Source organism: Pinus tabuliformis, chromosome 2_2 (genome assembly GCF_031772625.1).
Source record: "Pinus tabuliformis cultivar Carrire ecotype Pingquan chromosome 2_2, CPIR1, whole genome shotgun sequence".
NCBI lineage: Eukaryota > Viridiplantae > Streptophyta > Pinopsida > Pinales > Pinaceae > Pinus > Pinus tabuliformis.
In genome coordinates this window covers 860,709,656-860,728,367 of record NC_142300.1, presented here as the reverse complement: position 1 = coordinate 860,728,367, position 18,712 = coordinate 860,709,656, and the positions used below count along the sequence as shown (strand labels likewise).

General features: G+C 37.8%; 1 protein-coding gene and 1 pseudogene across 1 annotated transcript in view; one reads left to right on the top strand and one right to left on the bottom strand.

Moving 5' to 3' along the window:
- Nucleotides 1-743: 743 nt before the first annotated feature.
- LOC149195699 (C-type lectin receptor-like tyrosine-protein kinase At1g52310) overlaps nt 744-18,712 on the bottom strand; it is a 56,347-nt gene continuing 38,378 nt past the window's right edge. Inside the window, exons 2-4 of the mRNA XM_089405410.1 lie at nt 2,814-3,239; nt 1,968-2,538; nt 744-1,514 (exon numbers count right to left, since the gene is read on the bottom strand). Coding sequence (XP_089261536.1) covers nt 944-1,514; nt 1,968-2,538; nt 2,814-3,239 — 1,568 coding nt within the window. The 3' untranslated portion in view covers nt 744-943. The remainder of the gene's footprint in view (nt 1,515-1,967; nt 2,539-2,813; nt 3,240-18,712) is intronic.
- Nucleotides 15,925-16,950, top strand: LOC149195701 (putative E3 ubiquitin-protein ligase RHC1A; annotated as a pseudogene).

The window sequence follows — 18,712 nt, the reverse complement described above, 5'->3', positions numbered from 1 at the left end:
TTCACTTTTAATAATGTACTGGTTTTATTTCACTTTTAATACCAGCATTTTTTTCACACTGAAAAAAAAATCATAAAAACCCAAGCAAGCAGCGAAACTGGGGAGTTAGTACAACCCGAGTAGAGGCTCCAGTTAAATATCAGTCATTTACTTCTAACATTCATTCTGACACATCGCTGTTAAGGGGTATCGACTGGACCCTGCCTACAGCAAGAGGAATTCTGCGAATACATTACATTCCGCTCAACTGCCACAAGATAAAGGCAGTCTACTGAGGCAACTTTTTGGCTTTTTTAGCCAGAATCCAGCTAGAGATTGCAATGTTGCATCATTTATATTACATTTTTAAATACAGAAATGGATTCAACACTCTAGAAAGCCCTGGCACACTCGAATTATGCAGACTCGACAACATAAAATTATAATTTTTCCAACTTCTAGCCAGATTTCATGCAACATCAACCAGAAAATCTGCCTGGAAAGGAGCCAAATAAATCACCTTGTTCGCCTACTGTCAAAATAAACCTGTCCCGGAGGAAAAACGCAGCCTGTATCATATCTCACTGGTTTGACACATAACTCCAGCTTTAATTGTTTGTGTACTGGACTCCATTGATCATCAAGAACAGGACACCTTGTGATGGTTGGATATTTTTATTTTTAATTTTTAAAAACAATTTTATGTATGAATTCTATATAAAACCACATAAAATTTGTCACATCTAAGATATCAACCAATAAGATAATAGATAAATAGTTTTTAAAGAAAAACATTACCTTTTAGGTTGTTGAACTTTAGGATCAGAACTACATTTATAATGAGAAATGCAAAGTCAAAGTGAGTTGACTGCAAAGCGATTACAGCATATCCTGCCCGAGGCAGGTATAAGAAGATGGGCTTCCTTTTGCAGAGATGTTCAATCTTATATTAAGTCACTTCAAATCAAGTAGGTGACTCTACCTCTAATGACATGGCTGAGGAGCTTCCCACAGCTCCCCTGCCAGCCTCTGATACAACTTTGAGTTCCAACTGTTGTAGTTGATGGACTACATAAGACATGCGCGGCCTCATGGAGGGAACATGCTGTGTACATGTGTAAACAAGGTCAACCACTTTTTGAATTTGTCCTGCGTTGGGAATGTCAGTGATGACTGGGTCTAATAATTCTGTATACCGGTGAGATTGAACAAGGGGTGTAGCCCACTCAAATATAGTCTGCCACTCAATGCATTCCCCTGTTTGTGCAGGTTTACGTCCACTTATAAGTTCAAGCAGCAAAACTCCAAAGCTGTAGACATCACTTTTAGTTGTGAGTTCATTTCGGTAAACAAATTCAGGAGCAAGATATCCATGAGTGCCAGCCATTGCTGTCCTCTCATGCAAGCCCTCCCATGGTACAAATTTGGACAGGCCCACACCCAGTATGTGTGCCCCAAACTCTTCATCTAAGAGGACATTGTTTGCCCGAATATCTCTGTGCACTACATGAGGTTTGACTTTGTCATGTAGAAACCTGTTCAAAAAATATCATAAAAGTTCAGAACAAATAAATGAATGCTGTAACAGACATAACAAACCAACGTGAACATTTCTGCATCTGGCTATTCATTGCAGTCACAAGAGGAACCTAGTCACAATACTGATAATGGTAGAAAACTATGTCAAAATATTGAGTTCAAATCCACAACTTACATTAGACTGTCATCAAATACAAGGAGAACAAACATTGTATGCAATTGCAGAAAATAGACCCCAAAAGGCAGAAAAGATGGATGCCAGAAGCCACATATCATATTTACTGAATGTAAAGGACATCAAGATACTAGAAAAGTTTATACGAGTGTAGAGAAAGAATTCTTCGTAATTATAGACATCATTAAAATATATCCAGTCCCTTAGTATCACACTTAAATATTTCCACAGAGTAGCAAGTCAAGAAGAAAGAATATTGGAAAAGAATACATACGCAATGCCTTGGGCAAGTGTAGTCGCAATTCGCATTCTCATCCTCCAATCCAAACTCCTACCTCCTTTTGGCAGGCGATGTAACCATCTGTCCAAAGGACCATTGGCTACAAATTCATAAACAATATATCGCTCACCATGTTCATAGCAGCATCCTTTAACAGCCACAAGATTGGGATGACTAAGCCGTGCTATCCTTCTTATTTCAGAATAGAATTCTTTCTTACTCTGGAAACTAGATTTCTGTAGCTTCTTAACTGCTACCAGTGAACCATCTGGCAGGACACCCCTGTATGTTCCTCCCGTCTTTGCATCTCCTAGCAGTCGATTTCCTTCACTGAAATTTTTAGTGGTCATTCTCAATTCATCATTACTGTACACCCTCCATGAAGGAGGAACAAGAGCAGCAGAAGAAGGGCTGGATATTTTCCTAGATCTCTTGCGCCTTTTGCTCTGCCTGTATGCCAGAAGCCAAATGACCACAGCAAGTGTAGTAGAAAGGATCATGCCACTTACAACCGCAAGGATTACAATGTACTCCTTATGACAAGGTTCGTGTTCACATTTATTCTCTGGTGTAGGGCATACATCAGTAAATGGTCAAGAGAACCTATATAATCTAAAACTTAGATAAAAACAGAGGATCAAGAAGAAGCATAGTCTTCTCATTTATTTGCAGAAGAAATTATCTGCTTCTCCATTCAATTCCTACATAGCATAGAACAACAAGGCTAGAAAGAGTGCAAGCTGAAAGCTATCAAAAAAATTAAACTCCTGAATGGAAATAGAGCTCCCATATACAATATGAATCAGAAAAGCATTTCAGTTAACAAGATAGAGGCATTACCTTTGCTTAGCATGCATACAAAGTCATGGGACGTATTGCATCTATCCCCCACTAGAGCAACTTTCCCATTGGTCACTAAAGTGCAAAAGTCAGTCAGATTGGTGTTGAGGCATGAAGAATTTGAACAGTTGAGAGGAGATGGTGCACCAGGAAAAACAGAGTTGTTCCAAAGGGTTCGATGATCACTCCATTCCCAACTAAAACCTTTCTGAGAGTTAACACCACGCCCTCCAACCCAGCACCCATTACTGATGTTTCTGCAAAAAACTTGTACATATTTTAGCTCTTGCACAGATGTCAATGCAGCGAGATGACCACTGTGGTTCTGACAGGCTGCTTCTGAATTGTCCCATGAACTTGCATTTGAGATGAGAAGGAAACAGTTTTTCCTGTTTGGTGTGCTGTTCCATCCTGTTGGGCAAAGTCCTGCAAGAGTCCATGATATTGTTTAGGTATCTGCAGCCAGTTGAGGGTTTTGAACCCGGATCTCTGGATTAATACAAGCCCAATCACCTCACTGCTTGCTGCTAGGCCACATGACCATGAGATTAAACTGAACAATAATAATGAAAGTCCTATGTTAAATCTAAGGGGATTGGGCCAACATAAAAATCCAGTGATATAAAAACTGTTCAAAGAACATGACATTATTAAATATCATATCAATGCAGAGAAACTAGAATCACTTAACAAAGAACCAAACTAGTAACAAACATATGTTGGCCTGGGAAAACAGAGTAGGCAATATCTGCAGCGACTTTCTCAGGAAGGATCTTAATCATATAGGAACCTAAACAAAAGGTAATAAAATCAAATAGCAGCACTGAATGTGTTATGCTATTCTCTGGAGGTGAAAAGGTCAATCAGGACTATATCTCAATTATGCATCCAACCTACTATAAGAGTGTGGCAGAAGTGTGGGTCAACTTTAAAAATGGAGTTAAGAAGAAAAACACCCAGAAATAGTTCAAAACAAGGGTGTTATCTCCTCATATGTCATAAGGGTAACTCTTGTGATTTTCTTCGCAAGATATGATTTGCAGCATGACGCCTATAGGGTTCCTGATGGACATGCGTGTACAGGCATCTTCTCTTTTGTCGAGATAATGCTACCTTTTGATTGGCTAGAGTTGGACTGTCATGGTTCCTTTATTGATTTTCTTTTCATGGTTACACATCTTTGATCGATCAGCACACTAGTAGGTTCTCATGAGATGTTTGGCACACCCCACCTCACACAGTCATTACAGCATGGCAGTGTTATCCTTGGGATACTTATTCAAAATGTTGAGGGTACACTTTGCATGGTAATCTAGCCACCCTCCAAAGGGTTAGACTTGGGCAGTCCATGAAACTCCTTGACGAGAAACACCCTAGTAACTATGGATATTTTGGCATACATGTATATAATCAGCCCTTGACTACTTTCTTTGATGTCCATTACAGCTAGATGCAAATCAGATGGGCACCATTCTTGGTTACGTTGACTCATCATGTTGTCATTTTATGAGACGTTCATGAACTACTTGCATATTATTGGAGGCCTCACATGTATGGGATTAGTTTGAAGTCAACTTATGAGCAGAATTGAGCCTCTCCCATCTGCTCTGTTGACACCTAATCTTTGGGATTAGGAAAACTTATGTGAATATTGTAAATAGCAAAAATAAAGAAAGTTTGAGGATGAAGAGACATTGGGAGATGAAACCCAATAGGCTCCCTCTCCTTGTATATATCCATGTTTTATCTTAATGCGAAGACAACAATTTCATTCGCAGTTACTCCTGCCTGACATGGTATAAGAGCCAGCTCCCAAAATTAGCCTTTTCTGCTGTAACTCCTGCAAAATTCTGCTATTATTCTCTGCTACATACTGTCCCACTGCTATATTCTGTGTTAAATTATCTCTGCATTACTCTTATTCTCTGCAAATTTTGGAACGTCCCATTTGATTGAATGCTGCGTTGAATTTTCTGGAGGTCGAAACCCCTGCCATGGTGAATGCTGCCTGCATAACATTGAGGGATGCTAATCAACACCATGCAATTTCATTATGCAATTGTGCGTTGTTGAGTGAAAGCCATGAATGCTGCGCTGGAGAACAATAAGGCCGTGGTCTCAATACTGTGTTGACGCAAAGACTGCTGTCTGAAATTTATTGCTGCGCTGAAGAATGTTACTGCTCTCTGTGATCTGGGCCGACAAATGTTGCATGGATGACTTTCTGTGTTGAATATGTGTTGGAATGTGGTGGTACATTGTGCAGAAGATGCATTGACCAATTCAAATGTCCTCTGTGTAAGTGACTGAACTTTGAAGGTAAGTCCCACCTCGAATGAACGCAGCTCTGTGATATATATGAGTTAGTTTTGGCATTGGTATTGTTAAAACGCTATTTGAGTTATTGCCATATGATATGTGCGTTGATGTGGCTCCATTTCAAGTAATTATATAATGGATTTTCATTAGGGCCGAAGCATCAAAGTTCATATGAAATGTTATGTAATGGCATATGGCATAAGAAATTCATTGAACCTTTTTTAATGGCCATATATGAGAAATTCATTGAACTCTTTTTATATGAAATTACCATATGGTATATGGAAGGTATAAATTATATTTTATAAGTGGAACTTTATAAATTCACATTAAACTATTGACTTTGTATAGTGAAGACTTGGTAGTGAGGTTTTTAAGTCAGTCTTGTAAGAAGGCAGAAGTAAGGCTGCAATTATTTTGGAAATCAAAAGCACATGGTTCAGATTTTTATGATGCATTCATTCATCTCCATAGTGGGTGTAGTTCTCACTGGCAAAGAGAATTAACATTTGTGGTCCAGGAAAATAAAACACAATTTGATTTTCAATGAGTTGAGGAAAAGGGTTTGTGAAGGAGGAGACAATGCACCTGAAAACCCTACTTCAGATAAAGAGCTTGCCATTTGGGAAAACAACAGCAAGGCCTATGCCTTGATTATGGCATCAATAAATGAAGAGGAGAGTCATCATATTTCATCATTTTCAAATGCTTTTGAAGCTTTAAAAAAGTTGAAGGAATTATATGACTCACACTTTGAACTTGAAATTGTTCAATTGATGATTAAGTTGTTCAATCTTGAGTTGAAAAATGATGACCCTCTTGCCTTAACAACAGAAATAAGATCCATTATGCATGACATAAAAGCCACCGGTGTTGAAATAGATGTTCCTCTTGTTGCACACATTTTATCAAAGCTCCAAGGAAGTAGTTGTACCATATTTTTCAAAAAATCGGGATCATCATCCATCATCTCTTTGAGTTATTGTAAACCCATTCTGCAAAATTTGTAACGTAAATGATGCTACTAAGACCGTGTATGTATGTAACAGCCTAGGTAAGCCTATTATTTTGGTGACGAATTTCATCCTAGGAGGTTTTTCGTCTCACTGATTCATTTGTGTTTGTAAACACAGATGATCGGTAGAGTTTTTCCCTCTAGCCTCACTCCAAAGTTAGGGTGGAATTTATCGTCAAAGTCTTAGGTGTGTCATAGTGTTTTAGTCGAGTCTTATGTAAAAGCGATTCGGGAATAATTTAAGCTAACTGACTAAATTATTTTATTACAAATCACTTGGTCTACTAAATCATATTGTGTAGCAGAATTGGGTAATTATTTGAGAGTCTATAATGAACAGGTGTTCCCCCTTTGAGGGTTGATCTTGTAAAAGCTTATGTAAAAAATATTAGTGCATGGTCCCTCATACTTAGACACCATGGCTAAAATATTTGAAGGTGGAAAAATAATTAATCCCTTCAAGTGTCAATTAATTAATTTTTCTGGCAAAAAATAAAATTAATCCTAAGCCAAAAAATTAATTAATTAGAGTCAAAAAATTAAAATGCTAGAGAAATTAATTCTCCAAGTGGAAAATTTCGTGGGTCTTAAAGAAATTACTTTCTGGAGGTCCCCAACCAAGGGACTATTGGAAATGTCAAGAAAAATTAGACCCTTGGGACTTGGTGGTTAAGTCAAAGTCAAATTTTTGAGGAAATTAGCTCAAAATAATGACTTTTGAGCTAATAAAAAATGGGTTTAATGAGAAATTCGAAAATTCCTCAAAAATAATTATTTCGACAGCAAAGATTAAAAGATCATCAAAGATTTATCAATGGCTGAGATTATTTTGACGGGATCAAGCCAACTAGCCATTATTTTTCACTTGGAGGATTTATTTATAGATTAGATGTCATTTGTGTCTCAAGCCATCTAGTTTTGGCTGATGTAGCTCTGATAAGCTGATGTAAATTATTGTCCCACTAGGAACGTTGGAATAATCATAATAAAGACTTTGAGGTGCAGTTCATGGTGTCTCTTATATGATGATTTGTGGTACGTGTTGGGTACGGGCATTCCTATATTGTGCTTTATAAATATTTTAATCATTATTTCATTGTAGGTGATAGGAACATTCTATTGGTAAGTTGTGGGCTTATCTTAGGTGATCCGATTCACTGGGTATTTCTAACAATTTATTCTTCAAAAATATATAGTGTTTGCAGGTTCCCCAACCCTTGGACTCCAAGTTCATAAACTTTGGATAGAGGTTGACTATGTTTGGACTCTAATTATTTTTATGGTGTTCTAACTTCGCTAAGGCTATGATTTATTATTTATCTTTCGAAATACATTTAGCCACTACTAAAGATTTATAAATTTCAAAATTTTCTCAAGCATTGTATACATGTATATTTTGTAAATATATTTGTAAAATAGATCTTATAGATTATTTTATTTTCTAATCTTGGTTTGCAGCTGGGGTTTTAGGAGTTTGAATTGATTTTGAATTTTTATATATATTGGGGTTTTGGGCATTTTTTTTTTTTTCATTTGTGCAAGTGAGATCAATTGGAAAGAGCTGGATAAGAGTTAGATCTAGGCCCTTGAGGGTAAGATCTAGCCTCCACAATTTTCTACAAGGCCAGAAAATTAAAAAAAATTACAGCGAAATTAGGCAAATATTGAAAATTTGAAGTTTTGGCAAGGTTTTGTAATTTTTCTAGGCCTTTAGGCCAGGCATCTATCTCTCTTGCTTAGTCGTGACCCTTTTCCTATCCTATAACCCTAGCCGCAGCGCTACCTTAGGCCTTGGCCTCCTCAGCTGCCCTCTATCCTCCTCGTTCTGGCATGTCGCAGGCCTTTTCTCTCCTTATCCTCCACCGCAGCCTTTTCCCCTGCCTTTTCTTCTCTCAGCTCCCCTTTTTCTTCCCTTATCCCCTCACAGTAGCCCTTATTCCTCCCCTCCTGACTGTCGTGGCTTTATCCCTACCTTCCATCCCCCTGTCATAGCCTCTTAGCCCTCCTTATCTCCTCCGCTAGCCTTATATACCCTCGGCTAGCTCCCTCAACCTCAAATCTTGCTACTGCTGGCCTGAAAGGCCTCTTCTTTATCTCGGCAGCCCTCTCTCCCCTAGACGGCAGGCCTAAAGGCCTCCTCTAGCCCTTGGCTGCCTCGTTCCCTCTGTCGTTGTCTCTTCTTGGCCCTCTTAGCCTCTTTTGACCTCACTGTGGGTGATCATATTCTTACCTCTAGCAATTGTTGCTTGCAAAGATGTTTTGGGATTAAATTTGGTGTTTGCAGGTAATCTAACATTGGAAAAAATTTGGACAAGAGACTAGTCCTCTCCAAGCCCGAAGGGCTCATTGGTTTGTGTCCTCCAATCCTTGATTTCCCCACTGTCTGCTTATGACTATCTAAAAAATTCATAAATAGTGGTAAAAAAACTCATCAAGTTGGCATAAAATTTATTAGTGAGCTTTTTAACAAGTGAAAAAGTTTATTGCAATCAACGAGGCATTCACTGTTTGTAAAAGTTTAATGACCGTCATATGCATCTTGAAATCTGGAATATAATTGTGGTACTTAACATCATTGGTGAGAGATTGTGTTAATAAAGGCACCCAACAGGGCTGCCTTCTAGGCCTCCCTTGGCTGCCTCCTTCATCTCTTGCATGCTTGCATTCATCAAAAAAAATTCTCACTGTTTGCATTTCTCATATAAAGAGCTACAATTCAATAGTTTAGGATTGTTTTAGGTGTTGGAAAATGTAACTATGTTCAGTATTCATTAATGTACTTGAGTCATCATGTAATGTATTTGTCAAAAGAATAACGAAAAAAAAAAATTATTATTATTATTGTGACTTATTAAAGCATGGGTTTCATGCTTGGGTCACCTTGTTTTAGGTCAAAGTCCCCATTGAGGACTTCTAGGATTTATTCTGAGTCAATAGAGTTATTGTACTTTTAAAGAGACCCTTCTTGGGCTTTTGAATCATGTAAAAAGGTTAAGTATTGAGTCAAATATGATTTATGTATCCTCCACACCATGTTGGCCTAGAAGAAGATCAAGTCGGCCTAAGGACCCTATTCAACCTCACATGGATCCTATAAATACAAGCTCATCAAATTCATTTGGAGCATCATTCTCTCACACAAGTTTGATATCTCTTGTAGCTGGGAAAAAGTGTGAAGTTCTCTTGTAGCTGGGAAAAGGTGCGAAGTTTGTTGTCGGGAAGACGAAGTGAATGCGAGTTTGGGGAAGTCTAAGGAGAAAGGAAAAATCGAAATTTTGGTGCCTCTCTCTCTCTGTTTCGTGGTCTGGATTGGGAGATCGAAGTCTCCTAAGTTTCGTTGTTTTCGGCAGCCATCTATTGCTGGACGTTGCTGCTTAGTCGAAGTTGCTGGAAGGGGTCGAAGATCTGGAAGGCTAACTTGGTGTGGAGGGAAAGTCTGGTCTTGGTTTAGCGTGAAAAGTCTCAAAGAATACTATTGAAAGAAAGAATTATCTTGACTGGGTTTTCCCCTCGAGGGGGGTTTTGCCTTGGCATAGTGCTTACATCTGGTGTCTATTGTTTTATGCATTGTTGCTTTGGTAATTTCTTGATGAACTAAAAGAAAGAAAATATAAAGAATCGTAATAATAAGAAACATCACAAGTAATTATCAAGAATAAGAAAATATTTCTACCTTTCTGGTTTTCTAACATGGCATCAAAGCTTTGGTAAAGAAGGAAGTAAAAGGCAGTCTCAAGCACTTGATCAAGGAACCATTGGAAGGAATCTACTATATTCAAGGAGTTGTGTAACACAATCAAGGGAGAGAACAAACTTGAAGAGGCCTCTAACTACAGGTCCTGGAAGAAGAGGATTGACCTAATCCTTGAAAAGAACAAGGTACTAGACTTGGTCAAAGGAAAAGTAAAGAAGCCTACAAAGGATTCCAGTGATGCTGACAAAGTGAAATACAGGGAATTAGAATTGGTGGCCATGACTCTGATGGTAGAAGGAATAAAGGACACCCTTGTCCCATTCATAGCTAACATCAATCATAATCAGGAAATGTATGAAGTCTTGTCGAAGTTATTTACTATTAAGAACATTGGTCAAGTAGCAAGTTTGAAAAATGAGCTAAGGACTACAAAGATGACTAAAGAAGACATTGTGGCAACCTTCTTTGTGAAGATAGCTAGAATCGGGGATGATCTCTTGGCCATTGATTAAATTGTTCCAGACAAAGAACTTGTGATCAATGCCCAATTAGGATTACCACCTACTTGGGATGCATTTGCTGCAGGTCTTAATAGTTGGAAGGAAGCTCCCACTTTTGAAGAACTATGGACTGTCTGCAGTCAGGAAGAATTGAGGATCTCTTTAGTTGCCAACTCTGAAGGTGTTTCAAATGCGTACATTGCTCAACATAAAGGAAAGAAATCGCAGTGACCAAGGAAGGAAGTTGACATGTCCAAGATAGAATGCTATCAATGCCATAAGAAATGTCACTACAAGATTGATTGTCCCGACAATCCAAAGAATAGGAAGAGAGATAGAGATCATGCTAATGCTAACTTTACCGAGGATGGAGACTCAAAGAAAGCCAAGCTTGAAGAATCTGACATTAGGGACTTACACTACTAAGTCCTTTGCTTGTAGCTTTATATATCTTGTTTTATATGTTTTAGAATTTATAGGTTTTTAACATATTTTGGAAAAGACATTTTTATTGTTTTTATAAGTTTGTAGGTATCCCTCAAGCTTTGGAGGGAGCCCCCAACAACTCCCAAAGATAAGTATCTCATTTCCTTTTAGTTTTGGGTTCATGTATTCATTTAGTTTTGATTATATTAAATACTAATCACCATTCTCCCTCTATTGTCTTGATTAGGAAAAACATCTGCAAGGAGTATGAAGGAGGATCTCTCAAGACAAGGTTGGTCAAGGAACAAAGGTATGCTTTAAATACATTGTTTTCTTTATATTGAAAGGATTATTCATTTGATAATCTATTACTAACATTGTTATGTCTAGCTATATTGAATCATTGTGATTCTTCATCACTTGATCTACCCTTCCCACTCATATTCTTAACTGATTGTGTAGAACCCTAGACAGGTTCTGGAAAACCCTAACCTAAGGGTATGCTAATGTGAATGTCTGAAACCCTAAGTTACTTAGGGATATTGTGAAATGTTATTTGAAGTTTTTATTGATGATGTCATGTTTGGGATTTTGGTATGATCAGGAAAACCTAACTTGTTAGGGTTGAACGATAAGGTCTAAAATCCCGAACCTTTGAAGTTTTGGTAATATTGGATTTGCTATGTTTCTGCATTGAAACCCTAGCTCATTAAGGGTTCGGTGGAATGTGTAAGCAAGACCCTTATATTGTCTTAGAAATGATTTCCTTGGTATGGGTGTGTGTGTCTGATCAAACCCTAGTGTAATCAAGATTGTTGTGTATCTAGCTCTTATTGATCATTGTGAAGGTGGATTTGACTAACACATGATATGAAATGTCTTTGCATGATGATAAAATCTAGGCATATATAGATATGTCCTTTTGGTTGAAACCCTAGATTGGTCTAGGTCAATGTATTAATGTTGTCGGACATATGATATGCTTATGTATGATTATGAATTCCTAGATTTGTGTGTTGACCTAGTCATTTATGGTCATAAGTTTTAAGATTTAATGGAAGTCCTTGTCTGAGATTCTAGGATGATGATATTTGGAAATCTAGGGTTTTTGCAGCTAAATCCTAGTAGTAACATTGTCTAGTATGTAACAATCTGAAATCTATTTAATAATTGTTGAGACTGTGAAAATGGAATTCTAGGTTTTTTGAGTTGAACCTTAGTAGAAGTAGAAATCTATGATGTATGATGACAATACGATAATTTGAGATTTGTGTAAGATCGTTGAAATCTGAGTTTTAGTTGTGATTGATGGTTGATTGAAAATCTAGTGGTTGGAACTAACCCTAGTGGAAGTTGGTCATGATAATGACTAGCGGTGATTGACTTTGATTGATTCTTTTGTATGAAATCTAGGATTTGTATGAAACCCTAGTGAGAAGTCTAACATATGAATTTTGAAAGATTGTTGGATGTTTGTCTGAATTGTTTCTAGGGTTTGCTATATTTTGTAGTAAGGTATGTCATATCTTTGGAAGACACATTGAAACCCTAGATGTTAAAAAAGTTATTATTAAGTAGTCTAGGGTTTATTGACAAAGTCCCTAGCAAGATGTTGAAGAGTGTATGTCTCGTGTTTGTAATTAAGTTTGGGTATCTGATATGTATAAAGATGAAATGCTTCCGTGATTCTGATTTGGCTACTTCATGCTACTTTAGATTTGGTTGTATTTGCTATCTAAGTTGTGCAGGTACACAATCTTCAACTTGGTTAAGATGCTCGATGTGACAAGCATGATGAGGATGATAATAACTCTGATGAAATGGTTGGACGCCACGAAAGATTCTCCGATGATGAAAAGAAGTTGATCTCCTTGGGGAAGCATGAATAAGAGAGATCTCCCTAAGATTAAGAGGGAATCTAGATGAAGAGATGCTCCCGAGTTGAGAGGGAGGGAATAGTTTGGTTTTGATTAATGAATTTCGGAGGATATGTTGCTGCATGAGGAGTAGGAAAGGAAATATAATTGGGGAATCTTCTGTCAAAGATTCAGTTGATAGTCCTACTGAATTGAGGAGCAACATCTAGAACAACCCCGAAGGTTTGTTTTCATGTACATATGAAAGTATATTGGTGATTGGAGTTGTGTATGTACAGGTGAATCTCTTGAAGGTTTTGATAGCATGATGGTTACCAATCAATGTGATTGGGAGAGATTGGTCATCCTTGATCTGTTGGATCAAGGGGTGTTGAGGCTTTGTGAGTGAAGCATTGCCTGGGAAGACATCTGGCCGGAACTTTGTGTTGATGTCTGGGTCCTGAAGTTGTAAAGGTGGTGTTGGTTATTGAGCTCTGTTTTGATACACACCTAGATTTTTGGGTTGGTGGTTAGCAAGGCTGCTATTACCTAGAGGGGCTAAAAGCTTGAGTCCACCTTATTCCCATAGATTGCCCTAGTTAGGAATCTAGTCCGTGGCAGTGTGATGCCTAACTTGTTGAGAGACCACTTAGATAGATTGCCCTAGTCAGGAATCTAGTCCATGGCATTGTGGTGCCTAAAATTTCTTCATGGTTCATATAGGTTGAGATCTTCCATTGTATTTGTACATTATGAATACCTCCCTAGTTAAGAGGGAGCGATGGAAAATGTAACTATGTTTGGTCTTCATTAATGTACCTGAGTCATCATGTAATCTACTTGTCAAAAGAATAAAGAAATGAATTTTTATTATTATTATTGTGACTTATTAAAGCATGGGTTTCATGCTTGGGTCACCTTGTTTTAGGTCAAAGTCCCCATTGAGGACTTCTAAGATTTATTCTAAGCCAATAGAGTTATTGTACTTTTAAAGAGACCCTTCTTGGGCTTTTGAATCATGTAAAAAGGTAAAGTATTGAGTCAAATATGATTTATGTATCCTCCACACCATGTTGGCCCAGAAGAAGATCAAGTCAGCGTAAGAACCCTATTCGACCTCACATGGAGCCTATAAATACAACTTCATCGAATTCATTTGGAGGATCATTCTCTCACACAAGTTCAATATCTCTTGTAGTTGGGAAAAAGTGTGAAGTTCTCTTGTAGCTGGGAAAAGGTGTGAAGTTTGTTGTTGAGAAGCTGAAGTGAATGCAAGTTTGGGGAAGTCTAAGGAGAGAGAAAAAAACGGAATTTTGGTGCCTCTCTCTCTCTGTTTTGTGGTCTAGATTGGGAGATCGAAGTCTCCTAAGTTTCGTTGTTGTTGGAAGTCGCCTATTGCCGGAAGCTACTGCCTAGTCGAAGTTACTGGAATGGGTCGAAGATCTGGAAGGCTGACTTGGTGTGGAGGGAAAGTCTGGTCTTGGTCTAGGGTGAAGAGTCTCAAAGAATACTATTGAAAAGAAGAATTATCTTGACTAGGTTTTCCCCTTGAGTGGGCTTTTGCCCTGGCATGCCTACATCTAATGTCTATTGTTTTATGTGTTGTTGCTTTAGTAATTGCTTGATGAATTAAAAGAAAGAAGATATAAAAAAACGTAATAATAAGAAACATCACAAGTAATTATCAAGAATAAGAAAATCTTTCTGCCTTTCTGATTTTCTAACATTGGGCACATTTGTTATTGGTAAACTTTTTGTTGTTGTAATTCATTTTCTACTATCATAAAGGTTGGTTCATTGCTCATTGATAACATTAGAGCATAAGTATCATAAGTACTTTCATTGGTTCATAGTATTTGAAGCCACTGTTTAAATTGTCTTTCCTAAAGTTGTGTAAAATTTGAAGAAGTCCTTCACATGTTAAGAGTACTAACAATAGTGGTTTATCGTGAGTTATAAAACTTCCAATTTTACACTTGAGCAAATTCACTCACACTAGCACTTAATCAAGGATTGAATATCATTGAGCATCTCTTAATCAAATTTGCGAATTTGGCTAATTGAAAATCTAATAGTCATTGTAGATTCTTAGCTTGAAGATTGGTAAATCTAATTGCTCATCTCTTAATAATCATTTTGTTGACAAATTATTGAAGAATATTGGCTAAAAGCACTTGCAATCTCATTGTCTATGTGGATAATTGAATCATCGATCAAGCATTCTAGGTGGATAATTGCTCTAATTGTCATTCGTAGTTCATGTTATATCTATGGTGAACTCTTTATATTTAGGCCGATAGGCCTTTCCTATGCATCAACAATTGTCAACACTTTCATCCTCCTCCGTTGGATCAAGTGAGACACTTTCAACCGTTGATTTGAAGTGTGACTGCTTTTTCCAAATATCAGTTGAGTTGCATTCTTGACATGGCAAGATATTTTTACTGCTTTTTCTAAATATCAGTTAAATTGCCTTCTTGACATGGCAACATATTTTCACTGCTTTTTCTATCTTCGCTGGCTTTTGCCAAAATCCAGCTTGGCTTTTCTGTATTCAAATTTCTCTAATCCATAATGAATTAAACAGTCTTTTGATAGAAATCACTAGATATCAAACTAAATAAAACATTTCAAATTATTTTATATGCATATATATATATAAGGTCTATATTTTAATAAAATATTATACATAAACCATTTCAATTTCAATTTTTTTTATTCCTTACTTATATATATATATATATATATATATATATATATATATATTAATTAATTACTTATTAAATAAATTATTTTAGATTTTAATTTATATATATCCTTAAAAAAACCACAAAATAACCCTAATTAACTATGATAAAAATATATTCCATCATTATTTTCTTTTCTAATCTTCTATCACGCATGACAGCTTAATGGATTTCTGATTATTAAGATATCTAATTTAAGATTAACACCCCCTCATTGAAAGCTGAGTTGACACTGGGAGCCTAGATGAACTCATCTCGATACAGTCCACGAAATCCCAACCGTGTAACTTGTAAATTCTCAGCTTTGATCTCCCAAAAGTCTCCCACGGGCAACATTCCCATAAATAATTGCATGATTCCTTGCATGCCTTGAGTTTGGAGCTGTAACTGTCATTCCTGGGCAATAACTTCGAGGATTTTGGGCTGAATTCTGCTCGTAGCACAGCGCGATCAATATATTTGAGCTTCATCGGGCTTTTTAACATTTGGATTTGAATAGCGGTCATCGTAAGGGTTTCGAAGGTCGTCTTCCTGAATTTTCAGGGTTTATCGAGATGGGTTCTAGAAGTAGTTCTCCCTACTGGTGTCATGCTTGCAATCGTATGTTAAGATTATTGACAGGAGAGCCCACTGTTTGTCCCACTTGTGGCAGAGGGTTTGTAGAGGAAGCAAGCGATGGCATTTCGAGCTCCCGAACAAACCCCTTCGAGGGCTTCTTAATGGAGGGCGGAGAAAGGCTTTCTGTGGCTGACCTGCTCAACTTGATGAGTAACCAAGAAAATAGAGAAGGTCGCGGTCATGTCCCTGACAGGAGTCTCAGACGGGGCGCGATTGGGGGTAATGGCCCCATGGTGTTAATTTTGGGCAGTGATACAGGAATCGAACCCAGGACCTTGCCTGCAAATATTGGGGATTATTTCATGGGTCCTGGGTTAGAACAGCTAATAGAACAGCTGTCTCAGAACGATAGGTTGGGCTCTCCTCCTGCCCCGAGGGTCGCCGTGGATGCAATGCCCACGATTAGGATCAATTCCCGACATCTGATTAACAATTCGCACTGCCCTGTCTGCAATGACCGGTTCGAATTCGGAGGCGAAGCCAGGGAGATGCCCTGCAAGAACATTTATCATTCAGATTGTATACTTCCCTGGCTGGCTCAGCACAATTCGTGTCCCATCTGTCGCCTTGGATTGCCGGGCGACTTTCCAACTACATCACAGGCTAGATCTTCATCCAGGCCCAGAAGTGCCGCGTCATAACCCCCGGCTGCCAAGGTAATGTCCAGGGATCTCAGGATGCCCCTTGTTTTATGTTGCGCAAAACAGTAATTCTAGGAATTATGTTTCAAGTGGAAAGAATACCAACGTTAATACTAATAATAATTCAAGAAGCAGAGACCATGGACGAGGTTCGACCAACGGAATTTAATGTGGTCTGTACATTCTTCCACTGCAAATCACTGTTCTCATCATGGTCAATATGCTTCAAATACAAATGATAACGTTATCCGGAGGCAGCCGTGATGGCCCTTTGAGGAAGGCAATGGTTCTCCTTGGAGGATCATTGACTGTAGACTGTAAACACTGGTTACATGGAGTACTATATTTTAATAAAGTACTATACATAAACCATTTCAATTTCAATTTTTTGTTCCTTATATATATATATATAGAAATTAATTAATTACTTATTAAATAAATTATTTTAGATTTTAATTTATATCTATCCTTAAAAAAAACCTCAAAATAACCCTAATTAACTATGATAAAAATATATTCCATCATTATTTTCTTTTTTAATCTTCTATCACGCATGACAGCTTAATGGATTTTTCTGATTATTAAGATATCTAATTTAAAATTAACACCCCCTCATTGAAAGCTGAGTTGACACTGGGAGCCTAGATGAACTCATCTCGGCAAGCAAATTGGAGGAATCATTTTTCCCTGTGCAAGATAATAGTAGATAAAGCATAATATTTTTCGGACTAAACGTCACACATCTTGCTCGAATTGAACCGTTCAATCACAGAGCGACATATATCTATTGATATTCACTCACTGCATATAGTTTGTAAATTTGTCTGGATTTTGATAAAAATTTGTAAAGTTTTTTAGGATTTTTGTAAATTTAGATTACATGTGTCATGTTAGCGCTTGAAATTTCACCCTAGGCTGAGGAAGGCAAATCTCAAGGCAACATCAAACCATTCAGCCTCGTAGCTAGCCCTACGGGGCAGGAGAAGGCTCTCTCCGGTCAATCTCGGTAGATTTTCAAATGGAATGAGATGACCAACAAGGAAACACTGATATTAGGCTAGTAAAATGATTAGGAAGGTTGATTTGGGGTTTTTTTGGGGGTTTTGGTGGCAAATTGAGGAGCTGCAATTTAGGGTGCGGGGATTTGACACAGTTTCTGCAGGGGGATCTTTGGGGCAAGGTAGGAGCTTGTATTGATGTCTTTAGCTGAAATGGATGATCAGGAAGAAAGATAAGAAGGCTAAAGAGAGCAAACAATGGATTTGAATTCTCTTTAGGCAGCAGAAAACATAAAAATTAAACAAATTTGAAAGCAGAGCATGGCAAGCATGGATTCTAACTTTATCACTTCATTTGTTTAATATGCAGCAGTATAGAAAGGAAATGAATCACATAACAAAGCTTACAATAACATGAAGAGACACACCATCAACACAATGAGTCCACAAGAATCCCAAAGATGACTGCAAAACCCTGGTCCTCCTTAGCCAAAAATTGCAGAGATACAAGTGAATAATACAATGATAGCTTTCTCCCTCAAGAGTCCAACCATGAAAATGAGCAAAAGAGTGCATAATATAGATGATCTAACCTCTTTCCCCACCTCTAGGGGTCGAGCTCCCCTTCCTAGGAGCTGTTTGAACAACCTCTAAACTAAGCACTACAAAATAGGCAGTCAAAACCACTTGCCTCTAAAAACTTGGAAACCAGTTCATACAGTCAATTTTACTCTTTTACATGAGGAAAACTTCTAGAAGAGTAAAACAATAGTAAAAGTATCTAAAAAGTGCCACAAGTACAGTCAAAAGGACCACCATCGACCTCAGCAAGTCAAACTGGAGCTGAACTGCAAATTCTGGGCTGAACTGGTCAAATCTGGCAAAAATTTCCCAAGGGGTCGCGCACATCCAGCTGAAGGGGTCGCGCACTTTGGAGCCCTGTTTGGAGGCCTTCCCGGTGTCAGAATGAGGTGCAGGATAGCTCGTTGGAAAGGTCTCTGAGTCTACTTTCCAACCCAACCGGAATTTTTGGATTTGGAGGTCATTTGCCCAGTCAAAAGTCAATTCTCCCAAGACTATTTCTG